The sequence below is a fragment of the Erythrolamprus reginae genome, chromosome 7 (genome assembly GCF_031021105.1).
Source record: "Erythrolamprus reginae isolate rEryReg1 chromosome 7, rEryReg1.hap1, whole genome shotgun sequence".
NCBI classification, from domain to species: domain Eukaryota; kingdom Metazoa; phylum Chordata; class Lepidosauria; order Squamata; family Dipsadidae; genus Erythrolamprus; species Erythrolamprus reginae.
This window is the reverse complement of record NC_091956.1, coordinates 549,806-569,179: the sequence shown is the minus strand read 5'-3', so window position 1 is coordinate 569,179 and position 19,374 is coordinate 549,806. Positions and strand designations below refer to the sequence as shown.

The 19,374-nt window shown below is 54.4% G+C and overlaps 1 protein-coding gene across 1 annotated transcript in view; it reads right to left on the bottom strand.

Annotated features, from left to right (window-relative positions):
- Positions 1-264: 264 nt before the first annotated feature.
- Positions 265-19,374, bottom strand: part of EXOC6B (exocyst complex component 6B) — a 106,461-nt gene continuing 87,351 nt past the window's right edge. The window contains 2 exon segments of the mRNA XM_070756790.1: positions 265-4,027; positions 4,728-4,840. Coding sequence (XP_070612891.1) covers positions 3,898-4,027; positions 4,728-4,840 — 243 coding nt within the window. The 3' untranslated portion in view covers positions 265-3,897.

Genomic DNA, 19,374 nt, shown 5'->3' with positions numbered 1-19,374 from the left:
CTGTGTAGGGCTTTGTAGGTGACAGCCATCACCTTGAGTTGTGCCCGGAGACTAATTGGTAGCCAGTGCAGCTTGCAGAGTGTCGGTGTTGTAGGGGCATAAACCTGGTTACGCCTACGACGGCTCGTGCATTGCCCAAAGAACCGAAGAAGCCTCTTGGAGGGATGGAGAAACGTCTTCAAGGGAAAAAAAACCACAATTGCCGTGTGTGGATAATGTTTAGTGATTGTGCTCTTCAGAGGACGAAGGAAGTCAGAGCAGGTGCCGCATTCACACAGCTTTTAATAAAAGTTACAACAACAGGAGGAGGATATATGTACAGTTCCCGTCCACATGCGACTATCGAGCGCCGTTTATAACCGGTCAATCCCCCTCCCCATTTCACCTGCTGACCCCAACAGCTGCATTGCCTGGCCGGGCGGGGTGGGGGTGTCCCTTATGCAGATCCCAAGTCCCCCACTTTGTGCAACAGCTTGTGCAAAAAGATAAAAGGGGAAAAGCACCAACTTGGCGTTAGGAAGATCTGCCCGAAATAGCTCTCCAGAAAAGCCCACTGGGGGGGGGGTCTCTAGGTGTGCGCAGAGACAGGTTGTGTGCCCGCTGTGTGCGTAAGCAATTCATAAAGGACCCAGGGAGAAACCGGGGAGTTGTGGTGGGGCCCAGTCCAAAGGGGCCACGTTGCAATGCCTCCCCAGTCTGTGGCCGGTTAAAGCCACCACAGCCACTGCCTTGACCACCGATGCAGAAAGGAAGGTGTGGATTCGATTCCAGGCAGCGGAGGTGGAGAAAGAACGACTCACGGGAAAAAGAGAGGAGGACGAGGGAGGGAGGGGGGAGGGGGCTGCGACTGGCCGGCTGCCGGGAGTGGGCCCTGTCTCGTGCGCGGAGGGGGCGGTGGGCCAAGTCCTGGAGGGCTGCCAGGTCCCGCCTTAAGTTGGGGGCCTGGCTCACCTCCCCCCCCCCAAATTAGGAGAGCTACAAAAACAAATGGGCCATTCTTTCTCTAGTGGACCAGGGGTCCCCACTCGACTGCTTTGCACATGAGATTCCTCAGGGTAGAAAAATGAGCTGTGCAAAATTGTGGGTCCGTATCCTAAATTTTGTGTCCCCGCTCGACCGCCTTCGATCTCAATGAAGCTTTGCACGTACATTCCTTATGGTATAAAATCCATGTGCAAAATTTTAGGATACAGACCTACAATTTTGCACACCTGAGTTTTATACCATAAGGAATCTATGCGCCAAGTTGCGCTGAAATTGAAGGTGGCCGAGTGGGGACACCTGGTCCACTTGACAAGGAATGGCCCTAACAGCACTTGGAAAGAATCGCCTCCTCTACGGTGGTGGTTTGAGAATGCAGAGACGTGGTGCAGAGCCCTTTCCTCTTGGGGCCGGGACCCCCCAACCATGGGGACCTGAAGGCGGGTGGCCGGCTGAGGAATCCTGGGGGCTGAAGCTGCCAAGGCTGGGGACCCCCGAGGTGGCATTTCAGCCAAGTCCGACTCCTGGCTCTGAACCTGGAGGGCCCAAGAAGGGCAGGGAATGGACGGGCCCCTCTTTGGAGAGAGAAGGGGGCTTCCTAGAACACCTGGTGGTCTCCCTCTCCCGGCTGGCGGTCCTACCTAGCGAAGGGGAGGAAGAGGCACCACAGGCAGGAGATGGCCGGACTCACCCGAAATAAGCCACCTGATCAATCCCCTTTCCCCCCATCTGGAGAGCTTGACCCTCTCAAAATGGGCCCCTCCGGCCGCTCTCCCGGGGAGGGGCAGAGCGCTGGTTCTGTGGGTTGGGGCCCAGCCCATTGGCAGACCCCTGGGCCACTGCAGACTCCTCTTGGCCCCCTCTGGATAAGGCAAACCGGGTGGTGGTGGGACCAGACTGGACTTTGGACGGGATCCCTTGAGGGTGGGGCAGCTTTGGCAAAGGCCGATCTCCTTTCCAGGAGTCGTCCTCTCCTGGACCGGTGACCAGCAAACCAGTGGGTGTTCAAAGGGTCACTCCCTGCAAACAGGGTCTCAGCCCTTCTCCGTGGGGAGTGGGTGACCCCACAAGGCAGAAGAAAGGACCAGATCAGCCCTAGAAGCCCAAGAGACCCTGGACAGCTCCAGCTGAACCGAGGGTGGGGGCACTTTGGGGCCAGCCTTGGGAGGCACTGGGGGCTTTGGGTGGTCTGGGCGTGAAGCTGGACCCCTCCCTCCCTGCCCTCCTAGCAGACGGACGGGGGAAAGAGAAGGAGGGGCTCCAGGCCCCTCACTCCCAGAGGAGGGCACCAGCCAAGCCCCATAAGCGGTGGGGGATTCAAGAAGAGCCAGAGGTCTCCTCCTCCTTCCTTCTTTAGGTCACTTGCTGCCCAGCGTCCACCTCGGGACCTTCGCAAGGCAGTGGGGCCACCTCCAACCGCTCAGCAGCGGAGACAAGCCCCACAGGTCAGAGGGCGGAGGCTCCTGGGCCGGTGAAGGTGAAGGCCGCCTGGGTCTGCTTGGTCCACCGAGGTTTCGGCCAGACGTGGGCTCCTCTAAGGCAAGGGTCCCCAACCGTGGCCACTTTGAGGCTTGTGGACTTCAACAGCAAGGCTGGCTGAGGAATTTCTGGGAGTTGAAGTCCACAAGCCTTAGAGTGGTCAAGGTTGGAGAGCCCTGCTCTAAGGCACTTGGACTGACCGGCTGGGCTCAGCCCCTTAGCTGGACCGGCAGATGGAGAAAGACCTGGGCTGCCTGTTAATAAACTATGCCAGAGTCTCCGAATTGGGCCTCTCTAGGACTTCAAGCAGCGCCGGCTGGGGGATTCTGGGAGTTGAAGTCCGCAAGTCTTAAAGGGGCCGGGTTTGTGGACTTCCTTTCCCTGCAGACCCCACAAACTCTCACTGAGGCCGGGGGCTGAGATGGCCGGCAGATGGACAACGTCCTCTCTGTCCACCAACCCTCACATTGGGGGGTCTCTGGAGGGTCTGTGGCTCCAGAGGCTTTGGGGGGGGCTGCCACTTGGCTCGAGAGAAGCTGGGAGTCGCGTGCGATGAGGAAGGCTGGAGTATTCCTCCCCATTGCAATTACGACCACAACTTCTTTGCCCCATGGAGAGTGGCACACAAGCACGGGGGGAGGGAGGGAGGCCGTGGCGTCTATGGGCCAGGGGTCCTTGGGGGGGAAAGGCCGGAGGGCAGCCGCTGCCCCCTTGGAGAGGACGGGGCGTGTGTCCAGTGAGGCCCAAAGGAAAGGCCCCTCCCCTCCAATCACAAGGGGAGTTGGGGGATTCTGAAAAACCAACCTTCCCGTTTTCCAGGGAGTTTATTTGCCAGAGGAAAACGCTCCCTGCACGAAAGGAGACGCTCGACAGGCCCAGACGTCCGTGGCTGAGAAAAGGGGGCAGAGAGCAGGGGGGAAGGGGGGGGGAAGGGGGCGGGCTGTGTTTCCAATGGAGGAGCCAGAGAGGAAGGAGACCACGGGGGGGGGGGGGGCTGGAATGGGGGGCTGGATCACCCCACAGGGTGTGTGGGTGTCTCCCTTGCAAACGTTTCCCTTTGAGAGGGCGAATTGTTCCCTTTGAACTAGAAGTGCCCGACTTTGTTCACCTTGTGGACTTCAACTCCCAGAATTCCCCAGACATCCGGCTAGAGGATTCTGGGAACTGGAGTCCAAAACTGGCAACTTGGCGTTAGTGCTTCCTTGGCCTGGCCTCGGCCTTCCTGCCAGGCGCTGAGCTTCCAGCTGCAGGAGCAGTCTTTCCCAAGCGAGGCAGGCTCCTCCACAGAGGGGGCCAACACCGAGCAGTCCACAAGCGGCGTCCCACCGATCCTCCAGCGGCCAGGCTGGTTCTCTGGAGCCGCTCTGCAGTCCCTGGGCACAGGCCCTGTCCCGGCGAGCCTCCCCCCCCCGTCCACCCAGGTGTCCAGTGGGCCCCTCAGGAGTGGTGGCTGGTGCTGATGAGGGTCCGGAGCTGCTTGGCCACGGCCTCAATCAGCTTCTGCTTGTCCCTCTCGTTCTTGCGGAACTGGGCGAAGACGTTGTTCTTGCGGCTGGTGTCCTTCATCCTGGGGCAGGCAGGAAGAAGACCCCGTCAGTTACAGAGGAACGCACACACACACACACAAGGGGGCAAAGCAGGGGCTCTTGCGGTAGGGCAGGGGTAGGCCAAGTGGGCTCTTCTATTCCATGTGGACTTCAACTCCCAGAATCCCTGAGCTAGCATGATTGGCTGGAGAATTCTGGGAGATGAAGTTCCTTCCCTCCTTCCTTCCTCTCTCTTTTTCTCTCTTTCTTACTCTCACTCTTTCTTATTCTCCCTCCCTCCCTCCTCCCTCCTCCTCCCCTTCCATAGCAGTTGCACGTAGACTTATCTACCGCTCCCTATTGCTTTCACAGCCTCTCTAGGCGCTTTAAAGAGAATCAGCCTCTGGCCCCCAACAATCTGGGTCCTCATTTGACCCACCTGGGAAGGAGGGAAGGCTGAGAAAGAAAGAAAGAAAGAAAGAAAGAAAGAAAGAAAGAAAGAAAGAGGGAGGGAGGAAAGAAGGAAGGAAGGAAGGAAGGAAGGAAGGAAGGAAGGAAGGAAGGAAGGAAGGAAGGAAGGAAGGAAGGAAGGAAGGAAGGAAGCATCACCATAAGCAGAAGCGCTCACACCCAGCTGGGACCATCACAGACCAACCCCCCCCCCAAGTCCGCCTGGGCCAAGGAGCATCAAGCATTGGGGGGGTGGGGGGTGTCCTGGGGGGGCCCAAAGGAGCCACTCACTTCTCCAGCAAGGCCAGCGCGGTCGTTGGATTCACCCGGAGGTACTTGCAGGTGGGCTGCCCGTAGTCAGCCAGGTACGTTGACCAGTCCCACTGGAGGAAGAGGTCCAGCAGCTGGAAGAGGAAAAGGGGGGGGGGGCACTGAGCCCGTCTCGGGAGGAACCTCCCCAAGGGGCTGACCGATTGCCTCTCCCACCACGACCGACTGGCCTCCCAGAACGCAGGCGGCTGGACGGGGCCTCACCCGAGTTCTCCCCACAGCTCTAGTTGAATGCTAAAACGCTCGGATGGGCTCCCCCTGCTTCCGCCCAGGTGGGTGGGCCTAGGATGGCCTTGAACCCCTCAAAGAAAGAAGGCTGCACCTGCTCCCTCCTGAAAACCCGCCCTCCCACGTCCCCATCCACATCAGGCCTCCTAGCGATAGTGGGACAAGCCGTTATATTTATCACCAACTTCCCCACCGGCTTGTTACACAAGGGGTTGGACTAGAGGACCTCCAGGGCCCCTCCCTGCTCTGCTTATTCAGCGTCCAGGCTCCGCCAGCCAAGACCGGCAGGCAGGTGAGGGTGATGGATGACCGGCAGCCCTGCCATCCCTCGGCCCATCCATCTTGTGGACACGTGGCTGGGCCTCCCCCCCCACCGCCCCCCCCTCCCTCGCAGGCTGTGCTTCTCCTTCGCACGTGGAGGGCGGCTGCACCACCACCACCAGCACCACCACCACTGGGCTGGAGGGGGGGCTGACAAGGGCAGGAGAATTTATGCGCTGCCCCCCCCCAAATGGGGACTTTCTCCGCTGGTTCTCCCCCTTCAACTTTTCACCTCCTTGAGTGGGGGAGGGAGGGGGAGGGGAGAGGGAGGGGGGTCTCTGCCGGGGCTGGTTCCAAAATAAAGATTATGCAAATGCCACTGATTCCTGCAGCCGGAGAGCTGGCTCTGGCCACGGCCATCCATCACCCTACACACACACACACACACACACACACACACAGCCCTCAGGGGGGGCTTGGCCAGGGAGGGAAGCCTGGCCTGCAACAGGGCTATGGGAAGGGGGGGGTCTGATGGCTTCTTGAGGGGAGGGGGGCTGAGCTGGGGGGAAGGAGGAGACCCAGAAGCTCCCAAGGTGCTCTCCCCCCCCCCCCCATGGTTGGCCCATGCATCACCTGCCCCTCATGGGATGAAGAGCCCCCACCCCCCCCAGCCTCCCAACCAGGAGTGACTGGCAATGGGGAGGGGATTTGGGGAAGAGACCTGGAGGAGGTGAGAGGGGAGGCTGGACCAATCCATCAGCTAAGACTCTCTTTCTTTCTTTCCTTCTTTCTTTCTCTTTGTCTCCCTTCTCTTCCTTCCTTCCCACTTCTTTTCTTTCCTTCTTTCTTTCTTCCCTTCCTTCCTTCCTCCCTTTCTTTCCTTCTTTTCTTCCTTCTTTTTTCTTTTTCCCTTTCCTTCCTTCTTTCTTTTCTTCCTTCCTTCTTTTCCCCTTCCTTCCTTCCTTCTTTCTTTCCTTTCTTTCCTTCCTTCTTTCATTTTCCCCTTCCTTCCTTCTTTTTTCTTCTTTCATTGCTACCTACCTACTTTCTTTCCTTCCTCTTTCTTTTCCCCTTCCTTCCCTCCTTCCTTTTTTATTTCTGTTTTCCTGCCCTTCTTTTATCTCTTCTGGTCTCTCTCCCCCTTCCTCTCTCTTTCCTTTCTTTCTCTCCCTCCTTCTCTCTTTTGACCATGTCTCTCAGGAGGTGGAAAGATCCCAGGGGCTCAACCAGCTTCTGAAAGGAAACCGGTTAACTGAGAGGAGATAACTGGAGATGGAGTCTCCAACCTTGACCAGCTTTATTAACCAGGATTAGGGCAACCCAGCCAAACAAGAGCAACCAAAGATGATTGGGGAACGGAGGCTAAAACATCATGAAGAACGGTGGCAGGGACGGAGTTTATGGCGAGTTTAATGAGAAGAAGGACCAGGGGAGACAGGAGAGCAGAGTCTTCCAGTATCTCAGGGGTTTCCACAAAGAAGAAGGAATCAACCTCTTCTCCAAAGCCCCTGAGGGTAGAACAAGAAGCAACGGGTGGAAACTAAACAAAGAGAGAAGCAACTTAGAACTAAGGAGGCATTTCCTGACAGTTAGAAGAATTAACCAGTGGAACAGCTTGCCTCCAGAATTGTGAAGGCTCCAACACTGGAAGCTTTTAAGCAGATGTTGGATAACCATTTTAATATGAACCAGCTGTGTGTAGCAGCTGCCAAAAGGTCAACACAGTTCCAGGCTGCGTCAACAGAGGGAGAGAACCAAGATCACGTGAAGGGTTAATGCCACTTTGTGAGGCCACACTTGGAATATTTGCATCCAGTTTTGGTCACCACGATGCAAAAAAGGATGTTGAGACTCTAGAAAGAGCGCAGAGAAGAGCAACAATGCGCCAACACTGGAAGTTTTTAAGCAGATGTTGGATGACCATCTGTCTGAAGTGGTGTAGGGTTTCCTGCCTAAGCAGGGGGTTGGACTAAAAGACCTCCGGGGTCCCCACCAACTCTCTTATTCCGTATTCTGACCGGAGCAGCGTGGAGCCTCCGGTGGAGCACATCCATCTCTCTCCCCACTGCGTTATTTTTGGAGCGGCTCCTGGGCCTGTTTTTTTAGCCTTCTGTCTTTATTAGTTTTCCAGTGGCCGGAGTCCAGAATCACATCTGCACTTGCCACATATATAAGCGTCTTTCATTTTTTCCATCTGCAAATGCTTTCAATTTATTCCCAGGGAAGATGGGGGATATTTCTGGTGACGCCAAAGTGTGTTTGCGACGAGTCGTCCGGGGAGTTTCCTTCGCTGGACTCTCTCTGGGTATCGAAAGCCCCCCCCCCCGGGCGGGAGGAAGAACCAGGCGGGTGGCACAGAAATTGCATAAAATCAATACATGACCGAACGGCGGTTCTTTGCCATTTCATCTTTAGGAGTGGGCAGAGTGGTTCTGTAACACCAGGGTCTCCAACCTGGCAACTCCAAGCCTTCCCTCCTTCCAAGGTCAATAAAATGAGGACCCAGAGGGTGGGGGGCAAGAGGCTGACTCTGCAAACCACTTAGAGGGCGCTGGGAAGCACTGGGAAGCGGTAGATAAGTCTAAGCGCTATTGTTATAACTATTTAGGATTTAGACTTATATCCTGCTTCACACTGGTTTTCCAGCCCCCTCTAAGCGGTTGACTGAATCAGCCTCTTGGGCCCCAACACTCTGGGTCCTCACTTGACCCACCCTGGAAGGAGGGAAGGCTGAGTAGGTAGGTAGGTAGGAAGGAAGGAAGGAAGGACGGAAGGAGGGAGGGAAGGAGGGAAGGAGGGAAGGAGGGAAGGAGGGAAGGAGGGAAGGAGGGAAGGAGGGAAGGAAGGAAGGAAGGAAGGAAGGAAGGGGGAGGGAAGGAATGTAGCATTTAGACTTATATACCACTTCACAGTGCTTTTCCAGCTCTAAGCAGTTTACAGAATCCGCCTCGTGCCCCCAACCATCTGGGTCCTTATTTGACCCCCCAAAGGAAGGACGGAAGGCTGAGTCAACTTTGAACTGGTGGTGAGATTTGAACTGCTGAACTACGGCCAGCAGTTAGCTGAAGGAGCCTGTAGTGCTGCACTCTAACCACTGCACCACCCCGACTCAGTGGTATCCATCCATCCGTCCATCCATGATGGCAGAGTGGTCAGAATGCCGACTAACTCTGCCCACAGCCAGCAGTTCGATGCACATTGACTCAGCCTTCCATCCATCCGAGGTGAGTCAACTGGGGACCTGGATTGTTGGGGGCCACAGACTTTGTAAAGCATAAGGGCTATTCAGGCCCCCCCCCAAAAGGAGCTGAGTCCACCACAACTGTCTGTCTCCAGTCCCACCAAGGTTGGGTTGGCTTTATTAGCTGCCACTGCACATTGTTGGCTCATGTTCACTTTGCTGCCCACCAAGACTCCAAGACCTCTCCCTCATTCACTGTTGTGGGGAGTGTGTTGAAGGTCATAAGTCTTCAAGCGGCCGAGTTTGGAGAGCCTCGATTCAGGACAGTGATGGCGAACCTATGACACGGGTTCCACAGGTGGCCCACAGAGCCATATCTGCTGGCACGTGAGCCATTGTCCTAGCTCAGCTCCAACATGCATGTGTGTGCCGGCCAGCTGAGTTTTGGCTCGCACAGAGGTTTTGGGGAGGCGTTTTTGGCTTCCAGGGAGCCTCCAGGGGGCTGGGGGAGGGCGTTTTTACCCTCTTCCGGCTCCAGTGAAGCCTTTGGAGCCTGGGGAGGGCGAAAGACGAGCCTACTGGGCCCACCAGAAGTTGGGGAACAGGCCGTTTTTCCAGAGAGCCGCCGGGGAGCGACCAAAGCTATTTTTGCCTTCCGCAGGCATTGGACTATGGGTGTGGGCACTCGCGCATGTGTGGTAGCATGCACCCATGCTTTCAGCACCCGAGGGAAAAAAAGGCCTGCCCTCCCTGATTTAGGCTCTCTGGCCCTTGGAGGGAGGTTGCCGCGGGCACAACCCAGGGCGTCCCCAGGCCAAGCGAAGGGCTCCCTTCCTGCCCGGCAGACGGTGGAGCTGCCACGGTGCCCGGCGGAGGGTGCCAAGTTCCTGGTGAGTGGCAGGTTGGCTTTTGTTGACCAGGAGGAGGAGGAGGAGGGCAGGGCCCGGAGGAAGGGCTGACCTCCCGCTCACCCCAGGCAGTCTGTGTGAAACCGCGGCGGCTGCCGTCACCTCCGCCTGAACTTTCGGATTATCTCCCGAGAGTTTCACCTTGCCTTGAACTTGCGCTTGCTCGCTCTCTCCCCGGCGCACTCACGGAGGTTTCTAAACACTCCGGTGGAAGCAAGCGGCCAAGGGCCAGCGAGGGGGAGGGAGGGGGCTCCAGGGGGGGATGCGAGCGAGCGCTCGGCTCCAGGCTCCTGCCATTTATTTATTTGTTCATTTACTTACTTACTTATTGGAATTTTTTTTAAGTTTATTGATTTTTACACAAATACAAAAGACTAAAACAAATATTATTCACATTTGTCATTTACAGATCATAAGCCATTCTATTAGATTCCTTATTATATATCAGTATATAATATACACTGCTCAAAAAAAAAGGAGGGGGGACACTTAAACAACACAACATAACTCCAAGTCAATCAAACTTCTGTGAAATCAAACTGTCCACTTAGGAAGCAACACTGATTGACAGTCAATTTCACCTGCTGTTGTGCACATTCAACTTTGTACCAAACAAAGGATTCAACGAGGATATTTCCTTCCTTCAGCTCTAGGGTGGGTTCTTGGAGGGCCCCCTTTCTCTTTTTTTGTTATCAGTGTACATTATTCAAAGGGATAGGATAAGTGTGGTAAGTAAAATACAGTAGTTAATTATACTTATAAGTGTATAGAAATATCACTGAGTAGCCTTGAAAAATAGATACAGAAGTTAATATGCGGAAAGCTATGACTTCTTATCTACCTGAGGGCAGAACAAGAAGCAATGGGTGGAAACTAAAGAAGGAGAGAAGCAACTTAGAACTAAGGAGACATTTCCTGACAGTCAGAACGGTTCATCAGTGGAGCAGAAGTTGCCTCCAGACGTTGTGAAGGCTCCAACACTGGACATTTTAAGCAGATGTTGGATAGCCATCTGTGTGGAGTAGTGGAGGGTCTCCTGCCTAAGCAGGGGGTTGGACTGGATGACCTCCAGGGTCCCTTCCAGCTCTGTGGTGGTTGTTGTTGTTGTTGTGAAGACCTCCAAGGTCTTCTGCCGGGGAAGCTGCCAGGCGGAGACTTTGGCCCCAGCAGAAGAAGGAAGAGGATTTACGGCTGTTTGTTGCAGATGAAGAAACAAAGCTGGAAGCCGAGCTGGAATCCCGGCCCTCCCTCCGCCTGACCCCTGGATGCCCCCACCCCTGCCTGCCCGGCCTCTGGGAAGCAGGCCCCGGAGGAGGTCACCAAGCGGGTCGGCCTGACCAAAGGCAGAAGGCCCGCTGACCCGGTCCCCAGCCCGCATGGAACCAGTTCCCCAGCCACCCGGTCTCTGGGCTCCGCTCATCTGCCTGCTGGGAGGAACCAGATTTACGGCCTGGGGGTGACGCGGCGTCTGGGCCTTGACAGCCGCGTGACTCAGCTCCAGAAGGGCCTGCGGGCGAAAGGGCAGCCTGGCGGCCGGTAGCTCATCTGCAGCAGGCGGAGGATCTGCAGCACCAAAGGCCCAGAACCAGCCCTGCCCGGATGGAGGAGGCCCTGGGGGTCCTCTGCAAACGTTTCCCACCCTGGAGACATTTTGTTTCTCATCTAAGCGGCTTCTCCGGTTCCACCTGAAGTTCTCCCTCCAATGGACCAGACCCAAAGAAGCTCCTTAGAGGAGAAGTGAAAGGTTTTCAAAAGGGGGGAAAAACAACGGAAGAAAGTTGAGCAGAAAAGAGCAGGACGTCCATCTCTGTGTAGAGTCTCTGCTGGGACTCTGGAAATAGTGCAGAGAAGAGCAACAAAGAGGACGAGAGGACGACTGGAGGCTCAGACCTATGAAGAACGGTTGCAGGAACGGAGTTTATGGCTAGTTTAATGAGAAGAAGGACCAGGGGAGACAGGAGAGCAGAGTCTTCCAGTATCTCAGGGGTGGCCCCAAAGAAGAAGGAGTCAGGCTATCTTCCAAAGCACCTGAGAGCAGAACAAGAAGCAATGGGTGGAAACTAAACAAGGAGAGAAGCAACCTGAAATTTCCTGACAGTTCAAACAATTCATCCATGGAACTCCTTGCCTCCAGAAGTTGAGGATGCCTCGACACTGGAAGTTTTAAGGAAGATGTTGGATCACCATCTGTCTGAAGTGGTGCAGGGTTTCCTGGCTAAGCAGGGGGTTGGACTAGAAGACCTCCAAGGTCCCTTCCAACTCTGTGGTGGTTGTTGTTGTTGTTATTATTATAAATTGCTCTTCTTTATATGGAAACAGCCACTGGCAGCTGCTCCCCGTCCAGATGTAGAGGCATCCCAACGTCTAGCATCCCAAACCCTGGCTTGGCTGCCACATCTGGAGCACCAGGGGTGGTGAGGCTCCCCAAGCGCTTCTGCCTAGGTTGGCAGACTCAGCTTGAGGGGCTGGAAGCCCCATCGGTTTAATAAAAAGAACGAGGCCCTTGCATCTGTGTTTATCAAACAGAGGAGGAGGGAGAGGAGGAGGAAGAGGAGGAGAGAAGGAGGAGGAGGGAGGGAGAAGAGAAAAGGGGGGAAAGAGGAGGAGGAGAAAAGGAAGAGAAAGAAGAGGAGGAGGAGGAAGAGGAGGAGAGGAGGAGGAGAAAAGAAAGAGAAGGAAGAGGAGGAGGAGGGAGAGGAGGAGGGAGAGGAGGAGGAAGAGGAGGAGGGAGGAAGAAGAGAAAAGGGGGAAAGAGGAGGAAAAGAGGAGGAAGGGGGGAAGAAAAGGAAGAGAAAGAGGAGGAGGAGGGAGAGGAGGAGGGAGGAGGAGGGAGAGGAGGAGGAAGAGGAGGAGAGGAGGAGGAAGAGGAGGAGAGGAGGAGGAGGGAGGAAGAAGAGAAAAGGGGGAAAGAGGAGGAAAAGAGGAGGAAGGGGGGAAGAAAAGGAAGAGAAAGAGGAGGAGGAGGAGGAGGAGGAGGAGGAGGAGGAGAGAAGGAGGAGGAGGGAGGGAGAAGAGAAAAGGGGGGGAAAGAGGAAGAGAAGAGGAGGAGGAGAAAAGGAAGAGAAAGAAGAGGAGGAGGAGGAAGAGGAGGAGAGGAGGAGAAAAGGAAGAGAAGGAAGAGGAGGAGGAGGGAGAGGAGGAGGGAGAGGAGGAGGAAGAGGAGGAGGGAGGAAGAAGAGAAAAGGGGGAAAGAGGAGGAAAAGAGGAGGAAGGGGGGAAGAAAAGGAAGAGAAAGAGGAGGAGGAGGAGGGAGAGGAGGAGGGAAGAAAAGGAAGAGAAAGAGGAGGAGGAGGGAGAGGAGGAGGAAGAGGAGAAGAGGAGGAGGAGGAGGGAGGAAGAAGAGAAAAGGGGGAAAGAGGAGGAAAAGAGGAGGAAGGGGGGAAGAAAAGGAAGAGAAAGAGGAGGAGGAGGAGGGAGAGGAGGAGGAAGAGGAGGAGAAGAGGAGGAGGAGGAGAAAAGGAAGAGAAAGAAGAGGAGGAGGAGGGAGAGGAGGAGGAAGAGGAGGAGAGGAGGAGGAGGAGGGAGGAAGAAGAGAAAAGGGGGAAAGAGGAGGAGGAGGAGGAGAGGAGGAAGGGGAGAAGCTGCTGCCCCTTGGAGAGCCACGGAGGAGGCCGGTGTTTGGTGGCACCTGTGGCTGAGCCTGCTTGCTCCGTCCCCTGCAGCTGAGCAGAGGTGTGAGTAGAGGCCAACTCGGCTGTGTCACAGGGTTTACTCACAGCCTTGAACCTGTGCCATTGTTTGACATAGGGAGGAGGCTCCCCTCCACTTGGAGACGGTGTGTATACACACACACACACACAAACACACAGTTTGCATTCTTCTGCAAGGGCTGCGTGTCCTCTGGTGCAAACCCAAGTGGGGGTCATGAACTCCGTAAAGCAAACAGAGGGGAGGTCACCGCGGGTGGGAAGCAGCTCAGAGGGGGGTCCCGGCCACCACAACAGCAGCAGCAGCAGGAGAGACAGAGTGGAGCACAACCACAGCGTCTCTTCAGTCTTTGCAGAGGAAGGAGGAGGAGGAGGGAGGAGGAGGAGGAAGAAGAAGAGGAAGAGGAAGAAGGAAAAAAAACACTTGGAAACGGGTGGGGGTGGGGGCTCCAGCCACCGGCCCTGACCGGCCCCACCCAGGCCCTGGAGGAATCAGCACTTCGGACAGTGTCCTGCACTCCCTCGGACAGGGCCGGACCAGACTCTGAAGCCCCAGAGCCAGGGGGGAGATCCGCCCCCTCCGAAGCAGCCGTGGGGGCAAAGGCAGCCCCGTCCCACCCCAAAGTCCACGCAGGAAAGTCCCCGTCACTCCTGACTCGAACTCGCCCCCTAGAGGAAGCCAGAGGGTTTTGCTGCTCAGCTGAACCGGATCCAAAGAGGGAAGAATCCAAACAGGTTCTTTTAATGAGCACCGTGTTCTGGTCCAGGCTTCTGAGAGGCCTCGTCCAAGTTCATCTGGAGGAACAACTATAAATACTCCTCCTCCTTTGCTCCATTTCGGCACATGTCTAAATCTTGTCTATGGTGTTGTTTTCTACGGGGGCCTTTGAGTCTTTCCATAGCTGGACGTAGGATGTTCTGGCCACGGTTATTAGTTGCGTCATTAGGTATCCGGGCGGGTGGGGGTGTTTGAGGATTGTCTTCTTCCATATTCCTCAGAGCCTGCTCTTAGGGGTGAATTCAATTTTTTCCCTCTCAATTATTTTCTCTTATGCTCCTGGGAAGAAGTAAACATTTTGCACACACACACACACACCCAAACTCTCTGCCAGGACAAATACTTGCAATGTTCAGCACGTTTTCGCTGAAAAAACCCTCAGCCCACAATGCTGGACACAGAATGAGGACCAGGGGGAGGAACCCCAGGAAAGCCCCCCCCCCAAGAGCAGAGGGGCCACGGAGCCAGGGAAGGGGGGGCTGCCTTACAGTCCTTGAGCATTCAAATTAATTGGATATAATTGCATTGTTGTATACAGTTTTATTATTGATATGTTGTGAGACGCCCCGGGTCTACAGAGAGAAGCGGCACACAAGTCCAACAGATGGAGGGATGGAGGGATGGACGGACAGATAGGCACAGAATTAAATAGATGGTAGATAGATAGATAGATAGATAGATAGATAGATAGATAGATAGATAGATAGATAGATAGATAGATAGATAGATAGATAGATAGATAGATAGATGATAGATAGATAGATGATAGATAGACAGACAGATAGATAGATAGATGATAGATAGATAGATAGATAGATAGATAGATAGATAGATGATAGATAGATAGATAGATAGATGATAGATAGATAGATAGATAGATAGATGATAGATAGATAGATAGATAGATAGATAGATGATAGATAGATAGATAGATAGATGATAGATAGATAGATAGATAGATAGATAGATAGATAGATAGATAGATAGATAGATAGATAGATAGATTCTGTTATTCTGTTCAATGGGGCCAAAGGGAAACTGAGAGGCAGGTACGCAGATGTGAGGACTCGGAAATGACATCTGCACAGGTAGCAATCTCACCTCCAGGTTGACTCAGCCTTCCACCCTTCTGAGGTGAGTAAAATGAGGGCCCAGATTGTTGGGGGCAAATAGGCTGGTTCTGCCAGTCGCTTACAGAGGGCTGTAAAGGCATTAGGGAGCGGTGTATAAGTCTAAATGCTATGGCTATTGCACCTCGATGGATGTGTTATGACTGGGGGACTCGGAAAGGCATTCTGCTCAGGAATTCTGAGAGTTGAAGTCCACAAGTCCTAAAAAGGCCATCAAGGTCATCAGAACTGCAGAACAAAACAACAGCTGCCCACCTGCCTTCTCTTGAGGCCCCGGACACTGCACAGGAGTCAAAAAGAGGGCAGTGAAAATATTGACTGACCCCTCGCATCCTGGCCAAAATTGTTTCAACTCCCACCCTCAAAACATCGCTACAGAGCCCTGCACACCAAGACAACTAGACACAAGAGGAGTTTTTTCCCAAATGCCCTCACTCTGCTAAACAAATAATTCCCTCAATACTGTCAACTATTTTCTAAGTCTGCACTACTATTGCTACTACTTTTCCTCATCCTTCCTATCACCCATGATCTCCTCCCACTTATGTATGATTGTCACTTGTGGCTTGTATCCCTAGGATTTCTATTAATATGGTTTCCTGATGGCTTATTTGATCCCTATGACAATTATCAAGTGTTGCACCTCATGATTCTTGACCAATGTCTCTTTTTCTTTTATGGACATTGAGAGCATCAGACAAATTCCTTGTGCATCCAATAAAGAATTCTATGATATTCTATTCCATATTCCATATTCCATATTCCGTTCTAGGTTCCCCCCCCCCACAAGAGTCTCCCAAAGGATTGTGCAGAACCACCATTTGCTTTCTGAGCAGAAGCCACAGAGAGTTGAGCAGAGGCAGCAGCCAACGAGGAAGAGGAGGAGAAGAACTGGGGAAAGACCTTCGCTCTTCCAACCTCTCAACTGGCTCCAACTGAGACGGACGGACGGGCCCTCCCCTCTCACCTGGAGCAGCAGCAGACTCCAGAGGTGGGCAAGGCCCCCCAGTGCCCCCTTCCACGGGGGCTGCATTGCCGGCACCCTCCCTGGAGGCACTCCCTGCTGGGCTTCCATGCCAAGCCGCCAGCCGAGGGGCAGTTTCTGCTCAGTGGGACCTGCGCTCTCCCCCTGGTGAACCTTCCTGGGCCCCTGCTGGGGAAATGATCAGGCCGGGCTGGGAGATGGCTTTGCCGGCTGTGCGAGAGAGGAGGGCTTGGCAGCAGCAGGAGGCCTTGGACGCCGGGCTGCGATCGTCAGCGTGGAGACAGGCGGTGGCTCTGCAGGAACCAAAGGCAGCCACCTCCCAAGCCCTGCGTGGAGCCTGGCCCTCCCCCTGGCGCCCCAGCCGCGGGTCCGGTCCTCCAGGGATAGGGGCGGCTTCAGGACCATCTCAGCCCAAGCACCCACCTAGCCCGGGGTCTATTTCCCTCGTGGTCAAGGAGGGACGTCCAGGAAAGCCCCAGGGAGCCCCGAGAACCTCCCACCGCAAGACCTATCTACCATTTCCGAGGGCTTCCACAGAGAGTCTGCCTCTTGGCCCCCAACAATCGGGGTCCTCATTTGACCCCCCTGGGAAGGACGGAAGGCTGAGTCAACCTTCAGCCAGTGGTGGAGAACCACTCTAACCATTGCACCACCAAGCATCTATGTATCTGTTTGTCTTTCTGTCTATATCTATCTATCTATCTATCGATCGATCGATCTACCTACCTACCTATCAGATTTCTATGCCGCCCTTCTCAGACTCAGGGCGGTTCAGAAAAGCAGATAAATACAAAACACAAAAATAAAGCAGGTAAGAAATCTAATGTTAAAATAGTCTAAAAACCCCAGTTCATAAAAGCGATCATCTACATTCACCCTATTAAATTGCCCATTCATGACATCGTCCGGAGCTAGATATTAGCATTGCAGGGTTAGGATCCTAACCCTTCCAGAAATCCTAATGAATAAAATACATACAGTATTATTATTATTATTATTATTATTATTATTATTATTATTATTATTATTATTATTATATTGTTGTTGTTGCTGTTGTTGCTGTTGTTGTTATTATTATTATTATTATCCCTTTAACCTCTTTTTAAAACTAGGCAAAAGTTTCTAGTCAGATGAGGGGGTCTCCTTTGTCATTGACCGCCAGCACCGAGAGCCAAGGACCAAGGGACAATGGAAGGCAGCTTCTGCAGACCGAGACCCACCAAGGGACGGAGGGGGGACAGCCCACGTCTAGGTCTCCTCCTAGCCCTTAAAGCAGGGGTGGGCAAAGTAGGCTCTTCTATCAGGTGTGGAGTTCAACTCCCAGAATTCCTGAGCTTGCGTGATTGGCTGAGGAATTCTGGGAGTTGAAGTCCACAAGTCACAGAAGAGCCAACCTGGCCTACCTGTGGATTAGAAGACCTCCAAGGTCCCTTCCAGCCCTAGGATTCTATGATCTTGGGCAGGGGGTTGGACTAGAATATTGGTAGGCAAAATTGGCTAGGTGGACTCGCATGATTGGCCCAGGAATTCTGGGAGTTGAAGTCCACAAGTCACAGAAGAGCCAGCTTTGTGCTTGCCCCTGCCTTAAAGGAAGAAGGCCGGCCTTGAACCATCCCTTGGGGAAGCTGATGTCACTCCTGCCTGCCTGGACAGGTCCCGGCTGTGTCCTTGGCAAGAGTTTTGCCCTGCCTCTCCTCTTCCTAGGGCCGAGAGAGACGGACGGCTGGCATTGGGCCCGAGTCGGCCCTCCTGCTTTCTGGCCTGATGCCTTAAGCGTCACCCCAAACTGACTCCAAGACAAAGGGGGGGACCCAGAGTCCTGGGGAGGGGACGGCTGCCGGCCTCGAATGGGAGAGGCCTGTGGAGGACGGGCCACCTTCCTGGCCCACAAGGTGTGGACACGCGGAGGAACTGCACCACTGGTGACCTTGGCACTCCCGCTGGTCCTAGGGCCGAGGGCTTCCGTCTGATCTCCCTGGGATTCCCGGCTTTCCCTGAACTCCCTGAGAGCTTCCTGTTCTTCCTTCTGGGGCTCAGACCCCCCTCCACCCTCCCCTGTCACTGGGGGCTCACCCGGACTGCCCAGTGCGGGGACACACCAGAGAACCACAGCTGCTGGTGGCACCCACGTGGCTTGAGTAGCTTGAGCAGCTGCTGGTAGCCGCCCCGAGTCTTCGGAGAGGGGCGGCATACAAATCTAATAAATTATTATAAATTATTATTGTTGAGCAGCTCTGGAGGACGGGAAGCAGGAAGCGTGCGAGAGAGACAGGGAGAGAGATTTCGGGGAAATTTTTTTGCTTCTGCCCATGCGCAGAAGCCAAAGAAGTACCGAAATCCCATGTTTCCTGCGCATGCAGAGAAGCAAAATCTCTCTGGGTCACCGCTCGGGCACACGCCAGCAACACAGGGCTGCAGGCACAGCTCCATCTTCACTACAGGTACGCCGTGTGGCCCCTCCCGGCTAGCAACACGATACTGCAACGGCCCCACCAGAGGTTCGTCTCCAAATGTTCGTTTGGCCGTTTTCCACCGTCTGCAGCCGTCAGGAGTCCCGAGGCTTCGGTGAGGCCTGTGCACAGGTGTGGGGGGAAGTGCAAAAGGGGGCGTTGTGCACATGAATGGGGGTCCAGCAGATGTGGTTGGTCAATCCACAGGAACTGAATTGAAACCTGCCTGAGATAAACATAGATCCATCCTAAGATAAAATACAGGAAATAAGGGCAGACGAGATGGACCAGGAGGCCTTTTTCTGCCCTCCATCTTCTAGGTTTCTACGTTTCTATGAATGAGGAAGGAAGGAAGAGAAAGAAGGAAGAATCCACAGGAACTGAACTGAAACCTGCCTGGGATAAACAGCCACCCACCCTAAGATAAAATACAGGCAATAGTAGAAGGGCAGACGAGATGGGCCAGGGGGTCTTCTTCTGCTGTCAATCTTCTGTCTTTCTATAATTCTATGTTTGTGTGCATGTGAGTGTGGACTCCACGTGGGTCTCCAGAAGGAACCTGACTCAGATGCTTTGCTCCAAGAAGCCCCCCCCCCCTCTTCTTCTTCTTCTTCTTCCCTTTTCCCCCCCAGTAACCGAAATGGAAACACATGGAGCGACTCCCCCTCGCTGCCAAATTCCACGTTAATTCTAAAAAGGCCCTTTTCATTAGATGATCCCTACACAAGGGCTGCAGATCACAAAAGCAGAAAATTAAATTGTAAGCTGCACGGGGAAGGGGGGGGCCATGCCTCAGAGAAGGGGGGGAGGGAAGGGGGGTCCTGCCTCCTGCCACGGCTCAGCTCGGCCTCCCCAGCCAAGGAAAAGGCTGCAGGGTCTCATCCTGTTCCACGGAGGGGCCACCAAGCGGGCCAGATCCTTATCCCCTTCCCCCTCACCCCCGTTGTTCCCAGAGCCCTCTGGAGGCAGGGCCCATCTTCCTCCTCTTATCCCTGGGGGGCATTTCCCCCAGTCCTCTTTTGCAGCCCCCTGCCAGCACC